Consider the following 24,973-nt stretch of genomic DNA (forward strand, 5'->3'; position numbering starts at 1 on the left):
TGACTGCATGGCCAGGCATGACTCCAACACCATCATTAAGTTTGCAGATGACACAACAGCGGTAGGCCTGATCACCGACAACGACGAGACAGCTTTTTGGGAGGAGGTCAGAGATCTGACCGTGTGGTGCAAGGACAACAACCTCTCCCTCAATGTGATCAAGACAAAGGAGATGATTGTGGACTACAGGAAAAGGAGAACCGAGCACGCACCCATTCTCATCGACGGGGCTGTAGTGGTGCAGGTTGAGAGCTTCTAGTTCCTTGGCGTCCACATCACCAACAAACTAACATGATCCAAGCATATCAAGACAGTCGTGAAGAGGGCACGACAAAACCTATTCCCCCTCAGGAGACTGAAAAGATTTGGCATGGGTCCTCAGATCCTCAAAAGGTTCTACAGCTGCACCATCGAGAGCATCCTGACGGGTTGCATCACTGCTCGGCCTCCGACCACAAAGCACTACAGAGGGTATTGCGTACGGCCCAGTACTGGGGCCAAGTTTCCTGCCATCCATGACTTCTATACCAGGCGATGTCACAGGAAGGCCCTAAAAATAATGAAAGACTCCAGCCACCCTAGTCATCGACGGTTCTCTCTGCTACCGCACGCCAAGCGGTACTAGAGCGCCAAGTATAGGTCGAAGACGCTTCTAAACAGCTTCTACCCCCAAGCCATAAGACTCCTGAACATCTAATCAAATGGCTACCCAGACTATTTGCATTGCCCCCCCCCCACCCCCTCTTTTACGCCGCTGCTACTCTCTGCTATCATCTATGCATAGTCACTTTAATAACTCTACCTACATGTACATATTACCTCAATTACCTCGACTAACCGGTGTCCCCGCAGATTGACTATGTACCGGTTCCCCCCTGTATATAGCCTCGCTATTGTTATTTTACTGCTGCTCATTAATTATTTGGAACTTTTATTTGTAACTTTTTTGTTGTTGTATTTTTCTTAAAACTGCATTGTTGGTTAAAGGCTTGTAAGTCAGCATTTCACTGTTCTATTCAGCGCATGTGACAAATACATTTTGATTTGAATATTCAGTATGAGAAAACTGAAAAACATATATTTCTTCTCCCATTTGCGGCATTAACAACTGAGGACTAAAATACACCCTGCTGAAGCCTCTATAGGCTATACTGATTGACCTGGGACATGTACCCGCAGGTGTGCGCTCTGACCCCAGCCACGGTGACTTGAGGGAGCATAGTGCAGGGAGAGACGACCCTTGGGCTAAGGTAAAGGTCAGAGGTCACAGCGATCAGACCTTTCCCTGCACGCAGAAAATAGCATTAGGTTGTACCGACGACTGACAATTAGATAGGTACAAACTCTAAAGCAGTTAATTGGGTCTTATTGGGTTTAATAATGCAGTTCCCTCAAGGGTTGCGTCTCTGAAGCACAACTAACCCTCTAACCTCTCCTCTCCAAGAGGCTCGGGACCATTCAGGGCTTAAAAGCACCCCTATTACCATTTAATAGCTACAGCCATTCCCAACTACTCTCCGCAGGAAGCACATTACCCCAGCGCTTTAAAGTTCCATTAGGAAAAAAAGGTTAAGAGTGCAATGCCCTAACTCCTCCCCTCGGAAACGCTGCTCGCCGCTCTCGGTTCCACTCTGCTTTTATGGATAATATTCCCCCAGAGAGATAAAAAGAGAAAGAAGAAAATAAAACATTATGTCCTCTCATTTATGTCCTCTCGTTGTTGGACTGTAGCCAGGGTGTAGGAGAATGATTTGATAGTAAAGATGGTTGTCAAACAGGACAAACCTCACTGCCAACTGCCCTGTTAGAGGGGAGTGTCCTGACCCCAAATGAATAGCTGCTCAGTTGTACGCGGGGTGTGTGTGTACAGTCTGTGTGTGTATGCATGCATGCTTCAACTTGTGTGCCTATGTATGTTTCTGTCTGTCACAGTAGCCACCATCCAGGCATTGCCTTGTGTATGTGTGTGTGTGTGTGTGTGTGTGTGTGTGTGTGTGTGTGTGTGTTTACGTGTGCTTGCCAGTCCCCTGAGGCTTAGTGTTGTCCCCTCCCATTGTGTGTGTGTCGAGGCGTGGCATGGTTACTGGCAGGGGAGACGTTAATCCACCCCCGGTCTCCACAGACACCATCGCCACGGTTACCTGGCTCCATGGGAAGCAGAGTGGGCCTGGAGTTGTGTTGGAGAGTCATAATGAGTGCATCTGATTCCAATACCTTTAGTCTGACAGGTCAGCTCAATGTCAATAAGTGAGATCAAATACCCATTAGCAGGCTATATAGTGGGAATACCATTTATTTTTTATAATTGGTCTGACCAGCATTTCTATCAAAGCCTATTGTCTTGTATCGTTAACAGCCCACCAGTAGGTTTGGTAACTTAATAATCAGGTATACTTCTCTCCTCCTGTCCCTCTGTCTGTTTGGTAGAAGGGAAGTCATCACCTTTCCCCCAACAGAAAAACCCTTGAATGAGTAGGTGTTCAAAACATTTGACTGGTACTGTCTGTGTTTGGTGTGTGTGTGTGTGTGTGTGTGTGTGTGTGTGTGTGTGTGTGTGTGTGTGTGTGTGTGTGTGTGTGTGTGTGTGTGTGTGTGTGTGTGTGTGTGTGTGTGTGTGTGTGTATATATATATACAGTGCCTTGCGAAAGTATTCGGCCCCTTGAACTTTGCGACCTTTTGCCACATTTCAGGCTTCAAACATAAAGATATAAAACTGTATTTTCTTGTGAAGAATCAACAACAAGTGGGACACAATCATGAAGTGGAACAACATTTATTGGATATTTCAAACTTTTTTAACAAATCAAAAACTGAAAAATTGGGCGTGCAAAATTATTCAGCCCCTTTACTTTCAGTGCAGCAAACTCTCTCCAGAAGTTCAGTGAGGATCTCTGAATGATCCAATGTTGACCTAAATGACTAATGATGATAAATACAATCCACCTGTGTGTAATCAAGTCTCCGTATAAATGCACTGTGATAGTCTCAGAGGTCCGTTAAAAGCGCAGAGAGCATCATGAAGAACAAGGAACACACCAGGCAGGTCCGAGATACTGTTGTGAAGAAGTTTAAAGCCGGATTTGGATACAAAAAGATTTCCCAAGCTTTAAACATCCCAAGGAGCACTGTGCAAGCGATAATATTGAAATGAAAGGAGTATCAGACCACTGCAAATCTACCAAGACCTGGCCGTCCCTCTAAACTTTCAGCTCATACAAGGAGAAGACTGATCAGAGATGCAGCCAAGAGGCCCATGATCACTCATGATGAACTGCAGAGATCTACAGCTGAGGTGGGAGACTCTGTCCATAGGACAACAATCAGTTGTATATTGCACAAATCTGGCCTTTATGGAAGAGTGGCAAGAAGAAAGCTATCCATAAAGTGTTGTTTAAAGTTTGCCACAAGCCACCTGGGAGACACACCAAACATGTGGAAGAAGGTGCTCTGGTCAGATGAAACCAAAATTGAACTTTTTGGCAACAATGCAAAACGTTATGTTTGGCGTAAAAGCAACACAGCTGAACACACCATCCCCACTGTCAAACATGGTGGTGGCAGCATCATGGTTTGGGCCTGTTTTTCTTCAGCAGGGACAGGGAAGATGGTTAAAATTGATGGGAAGATGGATGGAGCCAAATACAGGACCATTCTGGAAGAGAACCTGAAGGAGTCTGCAAAAGACCTGAGACTGGGACGGAGATTTGTCTTCCAACAAGACAATGATCCAAAACATAAAGCAAAATCTACAATGGAATGGTTCAAAAACAAACATATCCAGGTGTTAGAATGGCCAAGTCAAAGTCCAGACCTGAATCCAATCGAGAATCTGTGGAAAGAACTGAAAACTGCTGTTCACAAATGCTCTCCATCCAACCTCACTGAGCTCGAGCTGTTTTGCAAGGAGGAATGGGAAAAAATTTCAGTCTCTCGATGTGCAAAACTGATAGAGACATACCCCAAGCGACTTACAGCTGTAATCGCAGCAAAAGGTGGCGCTACAAAGTATTAACTTAAGGGGGCTGAATAATTTTGCACGCCCAAGCTTTCAGTTTTTGATTTGTTAAAAAAGTTTGAAATATCCAATAAATGTCGTTTCACTTCATGATTGTGTCCCACTTGTTGTTGATTCTTCACAAAAAAATACAGTTTTATATCTTTATGTTTGAAGCCTGAACTGTGGCAAAAGGTCGCAAAGTTCAAGGGGCCCGAATACTTTCGCAAGGCACTGTATATATATATACACACACATATTAGAGGCCGACCGATTAATCGGCATGGCTGATTTCAAGTTTTTATAACAATCGGTAATCGGGATTTTTGGATTATGTAATTGGCATTTTTTGATAATTTTTGGATTATGGCCGATTACATTGCATTCCACGAGGAAACTGCGTGGCAGGCTGACCACTGTTACGCAAGTGCAGCAAGGAGCCGAGGTAAGTTACTAGCTAGCATTAAACTTATCTTGTATAAAACAATCAATCTTCACATAATCACTAGTTAACTACATGTTTGATGATATTACTAGGTTAACTAGCTTGTCCTGCGTTGCATGTAATCAATGCGGTGCCTGTTAATTTATCATCGAATCACAGCCTACTTCGCCAAACGGGGGATGATTTAACAAAAGCGCATTCGCGAAAAAAGCACTATCGTTGCACGAATGTACCTAACCCTAAACATCAACGCATTTCTTAAAATCAATACACAGAAGTATATTTTTTTTAAACCTGCATATTTAATTAAAAGAAATTCATGCTAGCAGGCAATATTAACTATGGAAATTGTGTCACTTCTCTTGTGTTCATTGCATGCAGAGTCTGGGTATATGCAACAGTTTGGAATTTTACATAACTACATAATTATGACATTACATTGAAGGTTGTGCAATATAACAGCAATATTTAGACTTAGGGTTGCCGCCTGTTAGATAAAATACGGAACGGTTCCGTATTTCACTGAAAGAATGAGCGTTTTGTTTTCGAAATGATAGTTTTCGGATTTGACCATATTAATGACCAAAGGCTCGTATTACTGTGTTTATTATATTATAATAAAGTCTATGATTTGATATTTGATAGAGCAGTCTGACTGAGTGGGGGTAGGCAGCAGAAGGCTCGTAAGCAATCATTCAAACTTTACTGTGTGTGCCAGCAGCTCTTAGCAATGCTGTTTATGACTTCAAGCCTATCAACTCCTGAGATTAGGCTGGCAATACTAAAGTGCCTATTAGAACATCCAATAGTCAAAGGTATATGAAATACAAATGGTATAGAGATAAATAGTCGACGCGACATAATTCCTATAATAACTGCAACCTAATATTTCTTTACTGGGAATATTAAACCACCAGCTTTCATATGTTCTGAGCAAGGAACTTATACATCAACTTTTTTACATGGCACATATTTCACTTTTACGTTCTTCTTCAACACTGTGTTTTTGCATTATTTAAACCAAATTGAGCATGTTTCCTTATTTATTTGAGACTAAATAGATTTGTTTTATGTATTATATTAAGTTAAAATACAAGTGTTCATTCAGTATTGTTGTCATTGTAATTGTAATATAATATATATGTAACTGTAATATATATATTTGAAATAATGACAATATTTATATATAAATAAATAAATCTACCGATTAATTGGTATCGGCTTTTTTTGGTCCTCCAAAAATCGGTATCGGTATTATAAAATCATAATCGGTCGAACTCTAACACATACACACACACACACACACACACACACACACACACACACACACACACACACACACATACATATATACATACATACATACATACATACACATATACATACATACATATATATATACATACATATATATATATACATATATATATATATATATATATACACACATATATATATATATATACATACATATATATATATACATATATATATATATATATATATACACACATATATATATATATATACACATACATACATATACAGTGCCTTGCGAAAGTATTCGGCCCCCTTGAACTTTGCGACCTTTTGCCACATTTCAGGCTTCAAACATAAAGATATAAAACTGTATTTTTTTGTGAAGAATCAACAACAAGTGGGACACAATCATGAAGTGGAACGACATTTATTGGATATTTCAAACTTTTTTAACAAATCAAAAACTGAAAGCTTGGGCGTGCAAAATTATTCAGCCCCCTTAAGTTAATACTTTGTAGCGCCACCTTTTGCTGCGATTACAGCTGTAAGTCGCTTGGGGTATGTCTCTATCAGTTTTGCACATCGAGAGACTGAAATTTTTTCCCATTCCTCCTTGCAAAACAGCTCGAGCTCAGTGAGGTTGGATGGAGAGCATTTGTGAACAGCAGTTTTCAGTTCTTTCCACAGATTCTCGATTGGATTCAGGTCTGGACTTTGACTTGGCCATTCTAACACCTGGATATGTTTGTTTTTGAACCATTCCATTGTAGATTTTGCTTTATGTTTTGGATCATTGTCTTGTTGGAAGACAAATCTCTGTCCCAGTCTCAGGTCTTTTGCAGACTCCATCAGGTTTTCTTCCAGAATGGTCCTGTATTTGGCTCCATCCATCTTCCCATCAATTTTAACCATCTTCCCTGTCCCTGCTGAAGAAAAGCAGGCCCAAACCATGATGCTGCCACCACCATGTTTGACAGTGGGGATGGTGTGTTCAGCTGTGTTGCTTTTACGCCAAACATAACGTTTTGCATTGTTGCCAAAAAGTTCAATTTTGGTTTCATCTGACCAGAGCACCTTCTTCCACATGTTTGGTGTGTCTCCCAGGTGGCTTGTGGCAAACTTTAAACAACACTTTATGGATAGCTTTCTTCTTGCCACTCTTCCATAAAGGCCAGATTTGTGCAATATACGACTGATTGTTGTCCTATGGACAGAGTCTCCCACCTCAGCTGTAGATCTCTGCAGTTCACCCAGAGTGATCATGGGCCTCTTGGCTGCATCTCTGATCAGTCTTCTCCTTGTATGAGCTGAAAGTTTAGAGGGACGGCCAGGTCTTGGTAGATTTGCAGTGGTCTGATACTCCTTCCATTTCAATATTATCGCTTGCACAGTGCTCCTTGGGATGTTTAAAGCTTGGGAAATCTTTTTGTATCCAAATCCGGCTTTAAACTTCTTCACAACAGTATCTCGGACCTGCCTGGTGTGTTCCTTGTTCTTCATGATGCTCTCTGCGCTTTTAACGGACCTCTGAGACTATCACAGTGCAGGTGCATTTATACGGAGACTTGATTACACACAGGTGGATTGTATTTATCATCATTAGTCATTTAGGTCAACATTGGATCATTCAGAGATCCTCACTGAACTTCTGGAGAGAGTTTGCTGCACTGAAAGTAAAGGGGCTGAATAATTTTGCACGCCCAATTTTTCAGTTTTTGATTTGTTAAAAAAGTTTGAAATATCCAATAAATGTCGTTCCACTTCATGATTGTGTCCCACTTGTTGTTGATTCTTCACAAAAAAATACAGTTTTATATCTTTATGTTTGAAGCCTGAAATGTGGCAAAAGGTTGCAAAGTTCAAGGGGGCCGAATACTTTCGCAAGGCACTGTATACACACATATATATATATATACACATACATACATATATACACATATATATATACACACATATATATACATACATATATATATATATATATATATATATATATATACACACATACATATATACAGTGGGGAGAACAAGTATTTGATACACTGCCGATTTTGCAGGTTTTCCTACTTACAAAGCATGTAGAGGTCTGTAATTTTTATCATAGGTACACTTCAACTGTGAGAGACGGAATCTAAAACAAAAATCCAGAAAATCACATTGTATGATTTTTAAGTAATTCATTTGCATTTTATTGCATGACATAAGTATTTGATCACCTACCAACCAGTAAGAATTCTGTCTCTCACAGACCTGTTAGTTTTTCTTTAAGAAGCCCTCCTGTTCTCCACTCATTACCTGTATTAACTGCACCTGTTTGAACTCGTTACCTGTATAAAAGACACCTGTCCACACACAATCAAACAGACTCCAACCTCTCCACAATGGCCAAGACCAGGAGCTGTGTAAGGACATCAGGGATAAAATTGTAGACCTGCACAAGGCTGGGATGGGCTACAGGACAATAGGCAAGCAGCTTGGTGAGAAGGCAACAACTGTTGGCGCAATTATTAGAAAATGGAAGAAGTTCAAGATGACAGTCAATCACCCTCGGTCTGGGGCTCCATGCAAGAGGGATAAGCCCAGAACTACACGGCAGGACCTGGTCAATGACATGAAGAGAGCTGGGACCACAGTCTCAAAAAAAAACATTAGTAACACACTACGCCGTCATGGATTAAAATCCTGTAGCGCACACCGTCTGAAGTTTGCCAATGACCATCTGGATGATCCAGAGGAGGAATGGGAGAAGGTCATGTGGTCTGATGAGACAAAAATTGGGCTTTTTGGTCTAAACTCCACTCGCCGTGTTTCGAGGAAGAAGAAGGATGAGTACAACCCCAAGAACACCATCCCAACCGTGAAGCATGGAGGTGGAAACATCATTCTTTGGGGATTATTTTCTGCAAAGGGGACAGGGCGACTGCACCGTATTGAGGGTAGGATGGATAGGGATGGATAGGGCCATGTATCACGAGATCTTGGCCAACAACCTCCTTCCCTCAGTAAGAGCAGTAAGAGCACCCAGCCATGACCCACCATAATTTGCAAATAAATTCATAAAAAATCCTACAATGTGATTTTCAGGAATTTTTTTTCTAATTTTGTCTGTCATAGTTGAAGTGTACCTATAAATTACAGGCCTCTCTCATCTTTTTAAGTGGGAGAACTTGCACAATTGGTGGCTGACTAAATAATTTTTTGCCCCACTGTATATATATATATATACAGACACACACACACAGTACCAGTTAAATGTTTGGACACACCTACTCATTCCATGGTTTTCCTGATGAAACCTTAAAGTAGCCACCCTTGCCTTGATGACAGCTTTGCACACTCTTGGCATTCTCTCAACCAGCTTCATGAGGTAGTCACCTGGAATGCATTTCAATTAACAGGTGTGCCTTGTTAAAAGTAAATTTGTGGAATGTCTTACCTTCTTAACCTTTTCAAACGTACCAACACACGGGTGTGATCATTCAACAGTCCCTGTAGCTTACAATCAAACCGCTGTGATTAGAATGCGTATTTAGAATGTCCAGTTTCGATTGACGCAACAATCAGCATTTGAGCTGGCCACACTGTTTGGACAAACACAGTCCTTACACAGTTATGTCCAGAATGTGAGCCGTTTATTTTTGGATGCAATGTTCAGACATTCACAGAAGTAGCTACAGCATAACACAATCATCCAAATCGGAAAAATGTAGGCTACATTTGTCCTAGCGCTAACTGAGGAAAGATTGACATAACACAAGCGGTCATATTTGTATAACTCTCGGCTGTCATAAACTACAATATGAATTAGCAAATTGCGATAAATATTTATAATTAATCACATCACGGGTGAGCTCACCATTGATCAAAATAATTGAGTAAAACACTTTCTAGAAATCGAAAGTAATCCGACGATGGGTAGTTTGTGGCAGATTACGTGACACCCAGAATGCATTGTATAATGTCAACAAACATGGCACCACACATAGCTGGCAAATAGCTTAGCTCATTATAATCAGTACAACCTTCAAAAAAGTATTTTACACACATGATAGGTGTCCATTACAATATATGCAATAAGAGGAATGCATTATTTGTCACCACTAATTGAAAACGTGAATAACACTGCAAATACATTAAGCTCCATATATACATACACTGTAAAGTCCATGGAGAATAAGAGTGACTACTCCCAGCTGCCCACTGCACTGAGGCTAGGTAACACTGTCACCACCGATGAATCCACGATAATCGAGAATTTCAATAAGCATTTCTCTACGGCTGGCCATGCTTTCTTCCTCGCTACTCCAACCCCGGCCAACAGCTCCGCACCCCCCGCAGCTACTTACCCAAGCCTCCCCAGCTTCTCCTCCAAATCCAGATAGCAGATCAGCTGGGGTATACAATCTGGACCCTCTCTTACTAAAATTATCCGCCGACATTGTTGCAACCTATTACCATTATTACCAGTCGGTTCAACCTCTCTTTCGTATCGTCCGAGATCCCTAAAGATTGGAAAGCTGCCGCGGTCATCCCCCTCTGCAAAGGGAGTGACACTCTAGACCCCAACTGTTATAGACCTATATCCATCCTGCCTTGCCTTTCTAAAGTCTTCGAAAGCCAAGTAAATAAACAGATCACTGACCATTTTGAATTCCACCATACCTGTGCAATCCGTTTTTTTGAAGCTGGTCACGGGTGCACCTCAGCCACGCTCAAGGTACTAACCAATATCATAACCGCTATCGATAAAAGACAGTACTGTGCAGCCGTCTTCATCGACCTGGACAAGGCTTTCGACTCTGTCAATCACCGTATTCTAATCGGCAGAGTGAACAGCCTTGGTTTCTCAAAATACTGCCTCGCCTGGTTCACCAACTACTTCTCAGACAGAGTTCAGTGTGTCAAATTGGAGGGCCTGTTGTCGGGACCTCAGGCAGTCTCTATGGGGGTACCACAGGGTTCAATTCTCGGGCCGACTCTTTTCTCTGTATATATCAACGATTTCGCTCTTGCTACGGGTGATTCCCTGATCCAGCTCTATGCAAACAACACTATTCTGTATACATCTGGCCCTTCTTTGGACACTGTTTTAACTAACCTCCAAAGGAGCTTCAATGCCATAAAACACTCCTTCCGTGGCCTCGAACAGCTCTTAAATGCTAGTAAAACTAAATGCATGCTTTTCAACTGCTGCCCGCACCTGCCTGCCCGACTAGCATCACTACTCTGGACGGTTCTTACTTATGTGGACAACTACAAATACCTAGGTGTCTGGCTAGACTGTCGACTCTCCTTCCAGACTCATATTAAACATCTCCAATCTAAAATTAAATCTAGAATCGGCTTCCTATTTCGCAACAAAGCCTCCTTCACTCACGCCGCCAAACATACCTTCGTAAAACTGACTATCCTACCGATCCTCGACTTCAGCGATGTCATCTACAAAATAGCTTCCAATACTCTACTCAGCAAACTGGATGCAGTCTATCACAGTGCCATCCGTTTTATCACCAAAGCCCCTTATACCACCCACCACTGCGACCTGTATGCTCTAGTCGACTGGCCCTCGCTACATATTCGTCGCCAGACCCACTGGCTCCAGGTCATCTATAGGTCTATGCTAGGTAAAGCTCCGCCTTATCTCAGCTCACTGGTCACTATAACAACACCCACCTGTAGCACGCGCTCCAGCAGGTATATCTCACTGGTTATCCCCAAAGCCAACACCCCCTTTGGGCGCCTTCCCTTACAGTTCTCTGCTGCCAATGACTGGAACAATTTGCAAAAATCTCTGAAGCTGGAGACTTATATTTCCCTCACTAACTTTAAACATCAGCTATCTGAGCAGCTAACCGATCGCTGCAGCTGTACATAGCACATCTGTAAATAACCCATCCAATCTACCTACCTCATCCCCATATTGTTTTTATTTACTTTTCTGCTGTTTTGCACACCAGTATTTCTACTTGCACATCATCATCTGCTCATCTATCACTCCAGTGTTAATTTGCTAAATTGTAATTACTCCGCTACTATGGCCTATTTATTGCCTTACATCCTCACGCCATTTGCACACACTGTATATATATTTTTTTTCTATTGTGTTATTGACTGTACGCTTGTTTATTCCCTGTGTAACTCTGTGTTGTTGTTTGTGCCGCACTGCTTTGCTTTATCTTAGCCAGGTCGCAGATGTAAATGAGAACTTGTTGGGCGGCAGGGTAGCCTAGTGGTTAGAGCGTTGGACTAGTAACCGGAAGGTTGCGAGTTCAAACCCCCGAGCTGACAAGGTACAAATCTGTCGTTCTGCCCCTGAACAGGCAGTTAACCCACCCAGGCCGTCATTGAAAATAAGAATTTGTTCTTAACTGACTTGCCTGGTTAAATAAAGGTAAAATAAAAAAATAAAATAAAACATGGTTAAAAAAAGGTGAAATAAAAAATATATACGTACATACTGTATGCCCCTGTAGTAGAAACAACAACACGATATACGGAAAATAAGGAACTTACTTTGATAGGAACGCACACATGTCCAAAGTTATTATTTGTAAGGAAAACAACAGGGAAGGAAGGCAAAGTGAGCGCCAGCAAGAATATGTTCAAATTCTGGCAAGACTGCTCAAATATATGCATACTTGAGCTGCACAAACATGAGTGATGTGCGTGGGTTCTCCTGAAAGAGAGAAGTTTATCCAGCTCAGTAAAGCCTCAAACATAAATTGTCCGCAAATGCTGAATGTGAATTAATGAGGAGGTGGAACACACCACAATTCAAACTGAAAATACAACTTGTTAGAAAATAAACAACTCACGCTGGGGCAACCGTTAGAAGCATTTGGAACTCATATGAAAAGGTAACAGTAATTTGAGCCAATCAATTGTGTTGTGACAAGGTAGGTGTGGTATACAGAATATAGCGCTATTTGGTAAAAGGCCATGGCCATATTATGGCAAGAACAGCTCAAATAAGCAAAGAGAAATGGCAGTCCATCATTACTTTAAGACATGAAAGTCAGTCAATCTGGAAAATGTCAAGAACTTTGAAAGTATCTTCAAGTGGAGTCGCAAAAACCATCAAGCGCTATGATGAAACTGGCTCTCATGAGGACCGCCACAGGAAAGGAAGACCCAGAGTTCATTACAGGTACCAGCCTCAGAAATTGCAGCCCAAATAAATGCTTCACAGAGTTCTAGTAACAGACACATCTCAACATCAACTGTTCAGAGGAGACTGAATCAGGCATTCATGATCAAATTACTGTCCTTTGGTCTGAGTCCAAATTTGAGATGTATGGTTCCAACCGCTGTGTCTTAGTGAGACGCAGAGTAGGTCAACGGATGATTTCTGCATTTCAAATCAAATCAATTTGTCACATACACATGATTAGCAGATGTTAATGCGAGTGTAGTGAAATGCTTGTGCTTCTAGTTCTGACAATGCAGTAATAACCAACGAGTAATCTAACCTAACAATTTCACAACAATTACCTTATACACACAAGTATAAAGGAATGAATAAGAATATGTACATAAAGATATATGAATGAGTGATGGTATAGAACGGCATAGGCAAGATGCAGTAGATGGTATGGAGTACAGTATATACATATGAGATGAGTAATGTAGGGTATGTAAACATGTGAAAGTGGCATTGTTTAAAGTGGCTAGTGATACATTACATCAAGATGGCAAGATGCAGTAGATGGTATAGAGTACAGTATATACATATGAGATGAGTAATGTAGGGTATGTAAACATGTGAAAGTGGCATTGTTTAAAGTGGCTAGTGATACATTTATTACATCAAGATTGAAAGATGCAGTAGATGGTATAGAGTACACTACATACATATGAGATGAGTAATGTTGGGTGTGTAAACATTATATGAAGTGGCATTGTTTAAAGTGGCTAGCACCTGTACTGACCTCACCTTCTGGATGATAACGGGGTGAACAGGCAGCGGCTCGGGTGGTTGTTGTCCTTGATGATCTTTTTGGGCTTCCTGTGACATCGGTTGGTGTAGGTGTCCTGGACGGCAGGTAGTTTGCCCCCGGTGATGCGTAGACCTCACTACCCTCTGGAGAGCCTTACGGTTATGGGTCGGAGCAGTTGCCGTACCAGGCGGTGATACAGCCCGACAGGATGCTCTCGATTTTGCATCTGTAAAAGTTTGTGAGTGTTTTTGGTGACAAGCCAAATTTCTTCAGCCTCCTGAGGTTGAAGAGGCTCTGCTGCGCATTCTTCACCACGCTGTCTGTCTGGGTGGACCATTTCAGTTTGTCCGTGATGTGTACACCGAGGAACTTAAAACTTTCCACCCTCTCCACTACTGTCTCATCGATGTGGATAGGGGGTGTGCTCCCTCTGCTGTTTCCTGAAGTCCATGATCATCTCCTTTGTTTTGTTGACGTTGAGTGTGAGGTTATTTTCCTGACACCACACTCCGACGGCCCTCACCTCCTCCCTGTAGGCCGTCTTGTCATTGTTGGTAATCAAGCCTACCACTGTAGTGTCGTTTGCAAACTTGTTGATTGAGTTGGAGCCGTGCGTGGCCACGCAGTCGTGGGTGAACAGGGAGTAAAGGAGAGTGCTGAGAACGCACCCTTGTGGGGCCCCAGTGTTGAGGATCAGCGGGGTGGAGATGTTGTTACCTACCCTCACCACCTGGGGGCGGCCCGTCAGGAAGTCCAGGACCCAGTTGCACAGGGCGGGGTCGAGGCCCAGGGTCTCGAGCTTGATGACGAGTTTGGAGGGTACTATGGTGTTAAATGCTGAGCTGTAGTCGATGAACAGCATTCTCACATAGGTATTCCTCTTGTCCAGATGGGTTAGGGCAGTGTGCAGTGTGATTGCGTCGTCTGTGGACCTATTGGGGCGGTAAGCAAATTGGAGTGGGTCTAGGGTGTCAGGTAGGGTGGAGGTGATATGGTCCTTGTCTCTCAAAGCGCTTCAGGATGAAGGAAGTGAGTGCTATGGGGTGATAGTCATTTAGCTCAGTTACCTTTGCTTTCTTGGGAACAGGAACAATGTAGGCCCTCTTGAAGCATGTTGGAACAGCAGACTGGGACAGGGATTGATTGAATATGTCCATAAACACACCAGCCAGCTGGTCTGAGCATGCTCTGAGGACGCGGCCGGGGATGCCGTCTGGGCCTGCAGCCTTGCGAGGGTTGACACGTTTAAATGTTTTACTCACGTCGGCTGCAGTGAAGGAGAGCCCGCAGGTTTTGGTAGCGGGCCGTGTCAGTGGCACTGTATAGTCCTCAAAGCGAGCAAAGTAGTTTAGTCTGTCTGGGAGCAAGACATCCTGGTCCGCGACGGGGCTGGTTTTCCTTTTATAGTCCCTGATTGACTGTAGACTCTGCCACATACATCTCGTGTCTGAGCCGTTGAATTGCGACTCTACTTTGTCTCTATACATTTGTGGTTCCCACCATGAAGCATGGAGGAGGAGGTGTGATGGTGATTTATTTAGAATTCAAGGCACACTTAACCAGCATGGCAACCACAGCATTATGCAGTAATACGCCATCCCATCTGGTTTGCGCTTAGAGGGACTATCATTTGTTTTTCAACAGGACAATGACCCAACACACCTCCAGGCTGTGAAAGGGCTATTTGACCAAGAGGAGAGTGATGGAGTGCTGCATCAGATTAGTTGGACTGCACAGTGAAGGAAAAACAGCCAACAAGTGCTCAGCATATGTGGGAACTCATCCAAAACTGTTGGAAAAGCATTCCAGGTGAAGCTGGTTGAGAGAATGCCAAGTGTGCAAAGCTGTCATCAAGGCAAAGGGTGGCTACTTTGAAGAATCCAAAATCTAAAATATATTTTGATTTGTTTAACACTTTTTTGTTTGCTACATGATTCCATATGTGTTATTTCCTAGTTTTGATGTCTTCGCTATTATTCTACAATGTATTCTATGATGTAAAATAAAGAAAATCCCTTGAATGAGTATGTGTGTGCAAACTTTTGACCTGGTACTGTATATATACACAGTATCTTTTCCGTTTGTATGAACTCCACAGGGTGTGATTCCGTTTGGCCTACAGTAGAATAGGGAGTGAGGGCTGGATCAGGATAAAGGGAGTGAGGGAGAGGATAAACGATAGAGGGATGAAAGACCATGGAGAGCCTCTCGGGAAGACGAGCGATTGAACAGAATGAACGGGTGAGAAATGAAATCCACGGAGGTGAAATTTTATTCTGCATGTAATTGAAGAATAGCAGAGATAAACAGAGGGCATTTCAGTCCACATGTTGGAGAATAAACCCCAGTGGCTTATGGGAAAATATGCGTCTGATGCAATGAGAAAGCCTCTAGTTCTTACAGAGAGAGAGACAGATACAGAGAGAGAGAGGCCCCAAAGCCCAATTGAAGAGTCCTATCGCTTTCAGAGCATGAATATTCATCACTGACCGACTCTCCTGGAAGCAAAATACACACACACACACACACACACACACACATACACACACACACACACACACACACACACACACACACACACAGAAGAGGAAATGGGTAAACAGCACACACATCAACTAACAGAGGCACACACCCTCCACACACAGTGGCTTTGTCAGAATATTGTTTTCTCAAGGTTTTGCTCAAAGCAAAGTAGCAAACTACTTTAAAAGAAGATTTAAAGAATGCTAAATACATTCTTATACATGGCCTTTTGGGAGGCAGCTTCCAAGCGAAAGAGAAGTTTACTCTGTTGAGGGACAGGGGGCACAACTAGATAATCTAGAGTGAAGCTCGACAAAAGTATGGCAATAGAAAATATGAGCAAACAGTAAAAACACATCTGCTAGCATAGACATACACACACACACACACACACACACACACACGCACGCACGCACGCACGCATGCTATGGTCCATAGGACACATTTACCGCAGGTGAGATATGAGGGCTGACATTTATAATACACCCACACACACACGCACACACCGCCTGTTGAGTCGGCTGTAATCGTTTGTCACAGCAGAGTTATGGGCCGTGACATTTATAACCATCATAATAGGCAGAAGAGAGGTACTTCAATATTTGAAGAGGGAGAGATGTCTGAACATCGCATATCTACCTCAGGTCCCCTGGGACACATGATATTACAGTTTGATGAGACGCGGAAACACACACACACACACACACACACACACACACACACACACACACACACACACACACACACACACACACACACACACACTGTGTGGACTGATATCCTGTCCGCTCTGTCTCAGAGCAGCTTATTGGCTCTGTTAGAATAACAGACCGTTTCATTACATTAAATCAACCGTCTCCCCTACCGTCTCCTCTATCACCAGAAAAAAAACACGCTATCTAACGGTAAACCAAGCACTTGTTACCGTCGCCGCCGCCCGGGACCCCCAAGGTCACTCACCGACTAATTACGCCCACAGAAAACAAAAACACACACTCAGAGAAACTAAATGCAAACGTTATACAGCAACACAGAACGAAATGAGAGCAGTGAGATAGAGACAATGTGGTAAAGCTCAGTGGTCCAGACAGATTGACACAAACCAGAAGGTAGACCTGTACATGCATAAACTGCACAAACTAATGGATGTTCTACACTGAGTGTACAAAACATTAGGTCTTTCCATGACATAGACTGACCAGGTGAATCCAGGTGAAAGCTATAATCCCTAATTGACGTCACCAGTTAAATCCACTTCAATCAGTGTAGATGAAGGGGAGGCGGCAGGTTAAAGAAGGATTTTTAAGCCTTGAGACAATTGAGACATGGATTATGTGTGTCATTCAGAGGGTGAATGGGCAAGACAAAAGATTTAAGTGTCTTGGAACGGGGTATGGTAGTAGGTGCCAGGCGCACCGGTTTGTGTCAAGAACTGCAACGCTGCTGCTTTCTTCACGCTCAACAGTTTCCTGTGTCTACAATGGTCCACAACCCAACATCCAGCCAACAACAACAAAATTGTGGGTGGGAAGCACACACACACACACACACACAGTAAACAGACTACCACCAGAGCTTCACAAATTAAGAGCCAGAGTACACTGGAATGCTGCAAAATTCCCAGGATGCATCCCCCTGACCCAGGAACCCAGAGGTGTCAAGAATCAACCAATCAGTGAAGTCAATGTGACCTCTATAACCATGAGGTCAAAGGGCAGTGAATCAATCGTCATTTACCCAGAAGACCTTGCGAAGGCGGGTCAGAGTGAGAGGAGGGCGTGACAGCATTTCACTAATTAGCGGTTGAGTGAGAAGACAGGGCCCAGACCCCTGGCTCTGACTAGCTCTGTAATCTTGGCTTCCAGTGCTGGGTGAAGGCTGAGTGAAGGATGGGTGAAGCCTGTTTGACTAGAAGTGTTGCAATGAAAGGGAAGATTATCTTTGTTCTTATTACACACTGAGCTTTGATCGACGATCCTTCAGCTTTCTACAATTACCTCAGAGAAATAATGTGACCCCAGAACACAAACAGACCACCTCTGCCGGGTGTGTGTGTGTGTGTGTGTGTGTGTGCGTGTGTGACCGCTTAACACCTGACTCCTGACTCTTCTGAGTCATCCTTTAATAATAAAATTATCCAGAAACACACACGCACACACACACACACTAACTGATGCAAGGTGACAACCTGTCTGCGTAGGCTATGTTCAGACCTTATATACAGTATATACAGTGATAGCCTCTTCCTATAATTGCCCAGAGAGGTTGTAGTTTCAGTACGGCTGCCAACATCTGATGTTCTCTCTCTAGAGTGCAATCCATTTATCTGATCCATAGTGTGTGTGTGTGTGTGTGTGTGTGTATAAACTGTAAATCGATGTCCACCTGATTAACACACACCTCTTCATGTATGCATATGGAGTCGTTTTTCTTGTTCCTCTCTTTCTTTTTTCTTTTAGAATTTACCCCGTTTTCTCCCCAATTTCGTGGTATCCAATTGTTTAGTAGCTACTATCTTGTCTCATCGCTACAACTCCAGTACGGGCTCGGGAGAGACGAAGGTTGAAAGTCATGCATCCTCCGATGCACAACCCAACCAAGCCGCACTGCTTCTTAACACAGCGCGCATCCAACCCGGAAGCCAGCCGCACCAATGTGTCGGAGGAAACACCGTGCACCTGGCAACCTTGGTTAGCGTGCACTGCGCCCGGCCCGCCGGTGCGCGATGAGACAAGGATATCCCTACCGGCCAACCCCTCCCTAACCCGGGCGACGCTAGGCCAATTGTGCGTCGCCCCACGGACCTCCCGGTCGCGGCCGGTTACGACAGAGCCTGGGCGCGAACCCAGGGTCTCTGGTGGCACAGCTGGCACTGCAGTACAGAGGCCCGTTCCTCTCTTTCTGTCTCTGTCTGAATGTGCCTGAGAAAACAGATGTCCTTGTCTGTTTATCTGTCTGTTTGCAATCTGTCCCCTCTCCTATTGTACAGTGAGTGGCTCGGACTATTCTTATGCCCGTCTAGTTCCATTCACAACACAGCAGTGCACCCTGAGACAGCCTCCTATTAAAGAGCAGGCTGACATGCTGTCAGGGAGGTAGCAGACTGGTGTAGAGGTCAACAGGGGTCACACCTACAGCCTGTAGCACGCAACGTCTGGAATTACTGCCACTGCCCCACTGAGCCCTCTAGTTTCCATTCGCCCTGTGTTAATTAAACAGGACCAGAGCCGCTGAGCTGTGGTAGAGCTGTGAGCCATAGGCCATTCTGGCTCAGGGCTGAATGTTCTTCCTCCAGAGGCAATGCTGTGCTGGGGATTCAGCCACCACCATTCTGGCTCCAACATCATTCCAGTTGCAGGGCGCTGATCAGCAGCCAATATGAATTCTGTCTAAAGTCATTTACTGTTTACTTCTGGTGTCTTTCCCTCTCTTTCTCAATCACTCATGTGAACTGAGGGTCTGTGACCAACGGGGTGAAAGTTAAACGGCAATAACAGCCCAATTATTGTCGGTGAGGTGTACCTCTGCATTGGCCTGAATAAACCAGGAAGTTCCATCAAATATTCAACAAGGTCTTGGCGTCAAATACTTACTAAGTGAACTATGTCTATCTGTTATGTCTATCTCCCTCCCTATTTTTCTATGTCGTGCCTCATTTTACCACTTTACTCATTGTCTGTGTGTGTGTGTGTGTGTGTGTGTGTATATATAACTGACCCATTTGTTTGAGTATGTACCACATGTAGCAGGCTGTTCCAACCCATTAGGAACACACTTTCTCTCTCCTGTCTTTGAAGTCTTTCAGTGATATCTGTTGAATGTCAATTCAAAAGACAAGTGTAACCCGGAACAAAGGCAGAATACAAAAGACAACACAACCACACACACAAACAACCCCCCCACCTTTTCCCCGACACACCCAAACACATACACCCTTTGATTAAAAAATGGTTGTGACCAGTATGTTCTAGTCATTAGTGTCTAGTCCTCCCTCCTGTAGAGAATAGCCATTTAAGGACCTGAAATTCAAAAGAACCATATGAAAATAAATGAGCCTGATAAGTATCCCTGCCGTGTTCTGTGTAATGCATCCGACAGATAGGTTTCTGATGCTCCACGAGAGCCGGGAGCTAAAATGCACATCTAAAAAACACATTTTCTTCTCATGTTAGCATACACACACATGCTGATATTACTGTTGAGATATGTGCTTTTTCTGTGCAGGTTACACTAGATTAAATACTGCATGTTTTATGTTCAAGAAATGAATTCAATCTAACCAATTAAACTTAGTCAATGCACACAACATTACTGATCTGAAGGCTTGTTTGCCGATGCTAAACACTAACACTCCAAGAGGATGTTGGCCTATGCCAGGTCATGCTACGCTTCTTCTCCATATTAGTCCCTGCTTTCACACTGCTTATTAATAACTACTACATCAGTGGCGGCCGGTACCATTTAAGATGAGGGAGGACGATTTTTTTTTTTATGAGCATTGCTCTTACAGCATATTCCATTCACCCAGCTCAATGTAACGTCGATAGGTTTAGGCTACTACATGATACTTGAATTTGACCTATACCCATCATGAGGTTGCGACAACCTAGCCTATGAATGAAAGTTTACAACAAAGTTTACAATGTTTACAATGTGACAGACAGTAACACTTTCAATATCGCCTTGATCACTCTTGCCTGCATCTAGCTCACCTAGGGTGTAAATCATTAGTCCAACAGTGCAAACAAGAGTTTCTATTGGAGTTTCTATTGGACAAATGCAGGTATGTTATCCCTGTTCTGTTTTGTTTGCTTCCATTTTAACAGAATCGGCGGGAATGAATACCCCTCTGATCACATGCAAACACAGTTCACTTTCATAGCAGCCACATACAAACAGCATGATCAGTTGTTGTATAATTCATTGTCACATCTACGCGCTCTCCCCCTCCTCTCACCTTTTCCCTTCATTTGTGGACTTCAGTGCACAACACATCAGCTGTCTGTGACCAGGCGGAAAAATCTTTCCAAGCCAAACATTTATATTATAACTGTTAACCGCTACACACAGCCTACATCATTGTCACCGTATTAGCTAACGTCATACTAGTCAACAGTACAACACTACAATCATGCAGTACAGTGTACAGTCAGCAAGCAATTTAGCAGGCCCTGGCAATTAATAAACTAATAAAACCAAAAGCTTACCTTAACTTGGAAGAGTTCCAGTGTTGGATAGCCGTAGCCAGCTAGCTAACATAGCACCCCTCTATGTTTGAGAGGAGTGTTTGAGTAGGCTAAACTAGCAAGCTGCATTCGCTAGTTAAGTGAAAGTGAGAGAAAAAAACCCATGGAGATATAGCTAGCTCTCTCTCTTTCTCTCTTGCTTCTTAATTTTTTAAGAAATACATTTGTTAAAAACTGTTCCACTATTGTCTTTATGTCTCTGATTCAAATACTCACCACATGTTATGCACTGCAGTGCATGCAGCTGGAGCTTATGCTTCCAGTACTAGATTCATTATCTGATCATTTGATTGGATGGACAACATATCAGTTTATGCTGCAAAAGCTCTGATAAGTTGGAGGACAAGCCAGGATGTTGTAATAATTACTGTGTAATTCTATGGAACGGGTGAGAACCATGAGCCTCCTAGGTATTGTATTGAAGTCAATGTACCCAGAGGAGGATAGAAACTAGCTGTCCTCCGGCTACACCATGTTGCTAACCTACAGTGCTGAGGCTATCGTAGACCTCCATTACAAAACAGTGTGTTTGAATCAATTATTTGGTGACGTGAATATATTTAGTATGGTTTTATCTAAAAAGGACAACTTTTTTAATAGTTCACAATTTAAAAAACAATGAAATTCACTGGAGGATGGTCCTCCCCTTCCTCCTCTGAGGAGCCTCCACTGTACTACATGTTAGCTTCAGCTAATGCACCCTAGCACTGCTTTCATGGTAACCTGCGCTAACACACCACATTACTACCTACATACATGTTAGCTTCCGCTAATGCACCGTATTACTGCTTTCACTTTAGCATCGGCTAACATGCTGTCTTACTAAGAACTTCACGTTAGCTTCAGCTAAGGCACCATACTACTGCTTTCATGTTGCCTGTGCTAAAACACCACATTACTGAGGGGGATGTCTTTGATCAGGTGATAATTAATTTGCTACGCGGCTGCTTTTTGACAGCCGTGGGCTGAGGTTATCCCACTCGCACACTCAGATAGAGACAAAACTCTAAAAGGCACCCGACAGAGATATTACAGAGATATTACAGAGATATTTCAGTTTACAGCAGATTCCTGATTTGTTTTTATTTCACCCACATCCCGATCAAAAATCAATTGTCAACCGAGGGACTGAGACAGACAGACTGCAACAGTGTTGATGAATGATGACGCTAACAGTAGAACTCACCCTCTTCTGTTCTCCTCTTTCCTGGGTTGGAGTGGGCTTTGGTTCCTGGTTCCCCATGTCTGCTGGGCCTCGCCTCTGTCTCTGTGGAATCATAATAAGCATCAGAAATAGAAGCAAATTTTAAAAAAACACCAATTGTCTTGTTCAAAATAACTGATATACCGGTATCCCCAAAAATGACTTAAATACACACAACGAAGGGATTAAATGCATCCAGAACTACACACCAATCCACAATAAAAGCACACAAATACACATCCACACGAACATCGACACACACCAATCCCTCAAACCCAGCAGACACAGCATAACCAAAGCCTTAGGGATGAATACGGAGCTGCGAAATGAGCGGCCAAACAGAATGGTGCCGTGAGATTTTCATCTGGCGCTGTGGCTCTGGCATTAATGCCTTGTGATGATTTAATCTCCTAATTCATTCCGGACATGTATTTATTAGGCAGTGGGCTTTTTATGTAGCACTGACAGATCTCTCGTACTCTTTATTCTTCACTCTCACAGCCGATTTATGAGAGACGGATGGAGAGAACAGGAGTAGGAGGAAGAGGGGAGGAGGGTGTGTTAACGAAACCCATAACTAGCCTACGGGTATTGTGGCACTCGCTTTGTCTAGGGGTTCTAGGCTTTGTTACATGGTCTGTAACCTGAATGAATGTGTGCATTTATGGAAGAAGCCAGCGTATGCACCTAAGTGTTGAATGTACATGTGTCCAGGGAGACTATATATACAAAAGTATGTGGACACCCCTTCAAATTTGTGGATTCAGTTATTTCAGACTTACCCGTTGCTGACAGGTGTATAAAATTGAGCACACCGCCATGCAATCTCCATAGACAAACATTGGCAGTAGAAGGGCCTTACTGAAGAGGTCAGTGACTTTTAACGTGGCACCGTCATAGGATGCTACCAACAAGTCAGTTCATCAACTTTCTGCCCTGCTAGAGCTGCTCAGGCCAACTGTAAGTGCTGTTATAGTGAAGTGGAAATGTCTAGGAGCAACAACGGCTCAGCCACGAAGTGGTAGGCCACACAAGCTCACAGAACGGGATCGCCGAGTGCCGAAGCGCGTAAAAATTGTCTGTCCTCGGTTGCAACACTCACTACCAAGTTCCAAACTGCCTCTGGAAGCAACATCAACTGGAAAGCCTTCCCAGCTGGAAAGCCTTCCCAGAATAGTGGAGGCTGTTAATGCAGAAAAGGGGGGACCAACTCCCTATTAATGCCCATTATTTTGGAATAAGATGTTCGACGAGCAGGTGTCCACATACTCTTGGTCATGTAGTGTAGCAACCTTAACTTGGTCCACGACCAGCTCGGTCTCTCTTGAACCTCTTGGTCGGTCAGTCCAAGCGGATCATTATTTGTTCAGATGATGACGAAACCTAAATATTTACAAAAAGGAAAAATACCAAAGGCATGCCCAAATTAAAGACTCAACAACAAACCACAGACCTCATGGCCACTAAACAAAGACAGCAGCCTCACGACTTGAAAGCTGGGACACTGACTGGCGATCACCCTAATTGGCAACACCTGATGTGCTTATCAACCAGGCTCAGCACCTGGACAAGGTTGCTGCTGCCCTCTGGGGGAATGGAGTGTGGAAGTAGTAGTGAGCTGTATCGTGCTGTAGAAACTACCTAACAGAGGTCAGTGCTGGCAAAGGTCTATGGCAAGGGGTGGTTATGGGGGGAACCCAGGGGACCCAGGTTTTTGGGAAGTAGCAGGCTACACCACGCCTCATTTTGTATTTCCTCTCTTCCTCTAACTTTCTCTCTTTCTTTCCCAGTTTCATTCTTTACCCACCCTCTTTGTCTTTCTCCATTCCTCTATTTATTTTTCTCATTACAGCCAGTGTCTTGTAGTCCCCAACTTATCCTCTCCAGAAGTGATCTCTTTTCTCCCCCTCTTTGGCCTGTTCTCTCACTCTCCCTCCTCTCCCTCCCTCTCTCTACAGTACAGTGCGATTTTACTCTTCTCTCTCTAACTATGCCCTCCAATATCCCTCTGACATCTTGGCATTTGACCCGATGGCGTGATCCTTGCCAAAAACAAAATGGGGGACAAACCTCTGGCCATTACTCAGATGTTTAGTCACCTTGATTCTCGATCTCCTGTTTTTGTATTAGGTAGTGGAAGAGGGAAGAGGAGAGAAGCGGAGGAGACAAACAGCAGAGAGGAAGAGAGGAGAAGAGTAGGAAACAAAGAGAAAGAGGGGAGGAGAAGACAAGAGATGATCCATCTATTCTTTCTCTCAGAGGACAGTTGTAAACCACTAGGATTATTTGTGTTCATCTGATCCTCTCTCCCCCTCATGTGCTGTTTACACTAGCTCTGTTGAAACAGCCAGCGCAGCAGCACC

General features: G+C 43.3%; 1 protein-coding gene across 1 annotated transcript in view; it reads right to left on the reverse strand.

Moving 5' to 3' along the window:
* LOC139366197 (SPARC (osteonectin), cwcv and kazal like domains proteoglycan 1) overlaps positions 1-24,973 on the reverse strand; it is a 270,417-nt gene that overhangs the window by 77,566 nt on the left and 167,878 nt on the right. The window contains exon 4 of the mRNA XM_071103419.1: positions 22,593-22,673. Coding sequence (XP_070959520.1) covers positions 22,593-22,673 — 81 coding nt within the window. The remainder of the gene's footprint in view (positions 1-22,592; positions 22,674-24,973) is intronic.

This window comes from Oncorhynchus clarkii, chromosome 14 (genome assembly GCF_045791955.1).
Source record: "Oncorhynchus clarkii lewisi isolate Uvic-CL-2024 chromosome 14, UVic_Ocla_1.0, whole genome shotgun sequence".
In the NCBI taxonomy this organism is placed as follows: Eukaryota; Metazoa; Chordata; class Actinopteri; order Salmoniformes; family Salmonidae; genus Oncorhynchus; species Oncorhynchus clarkii.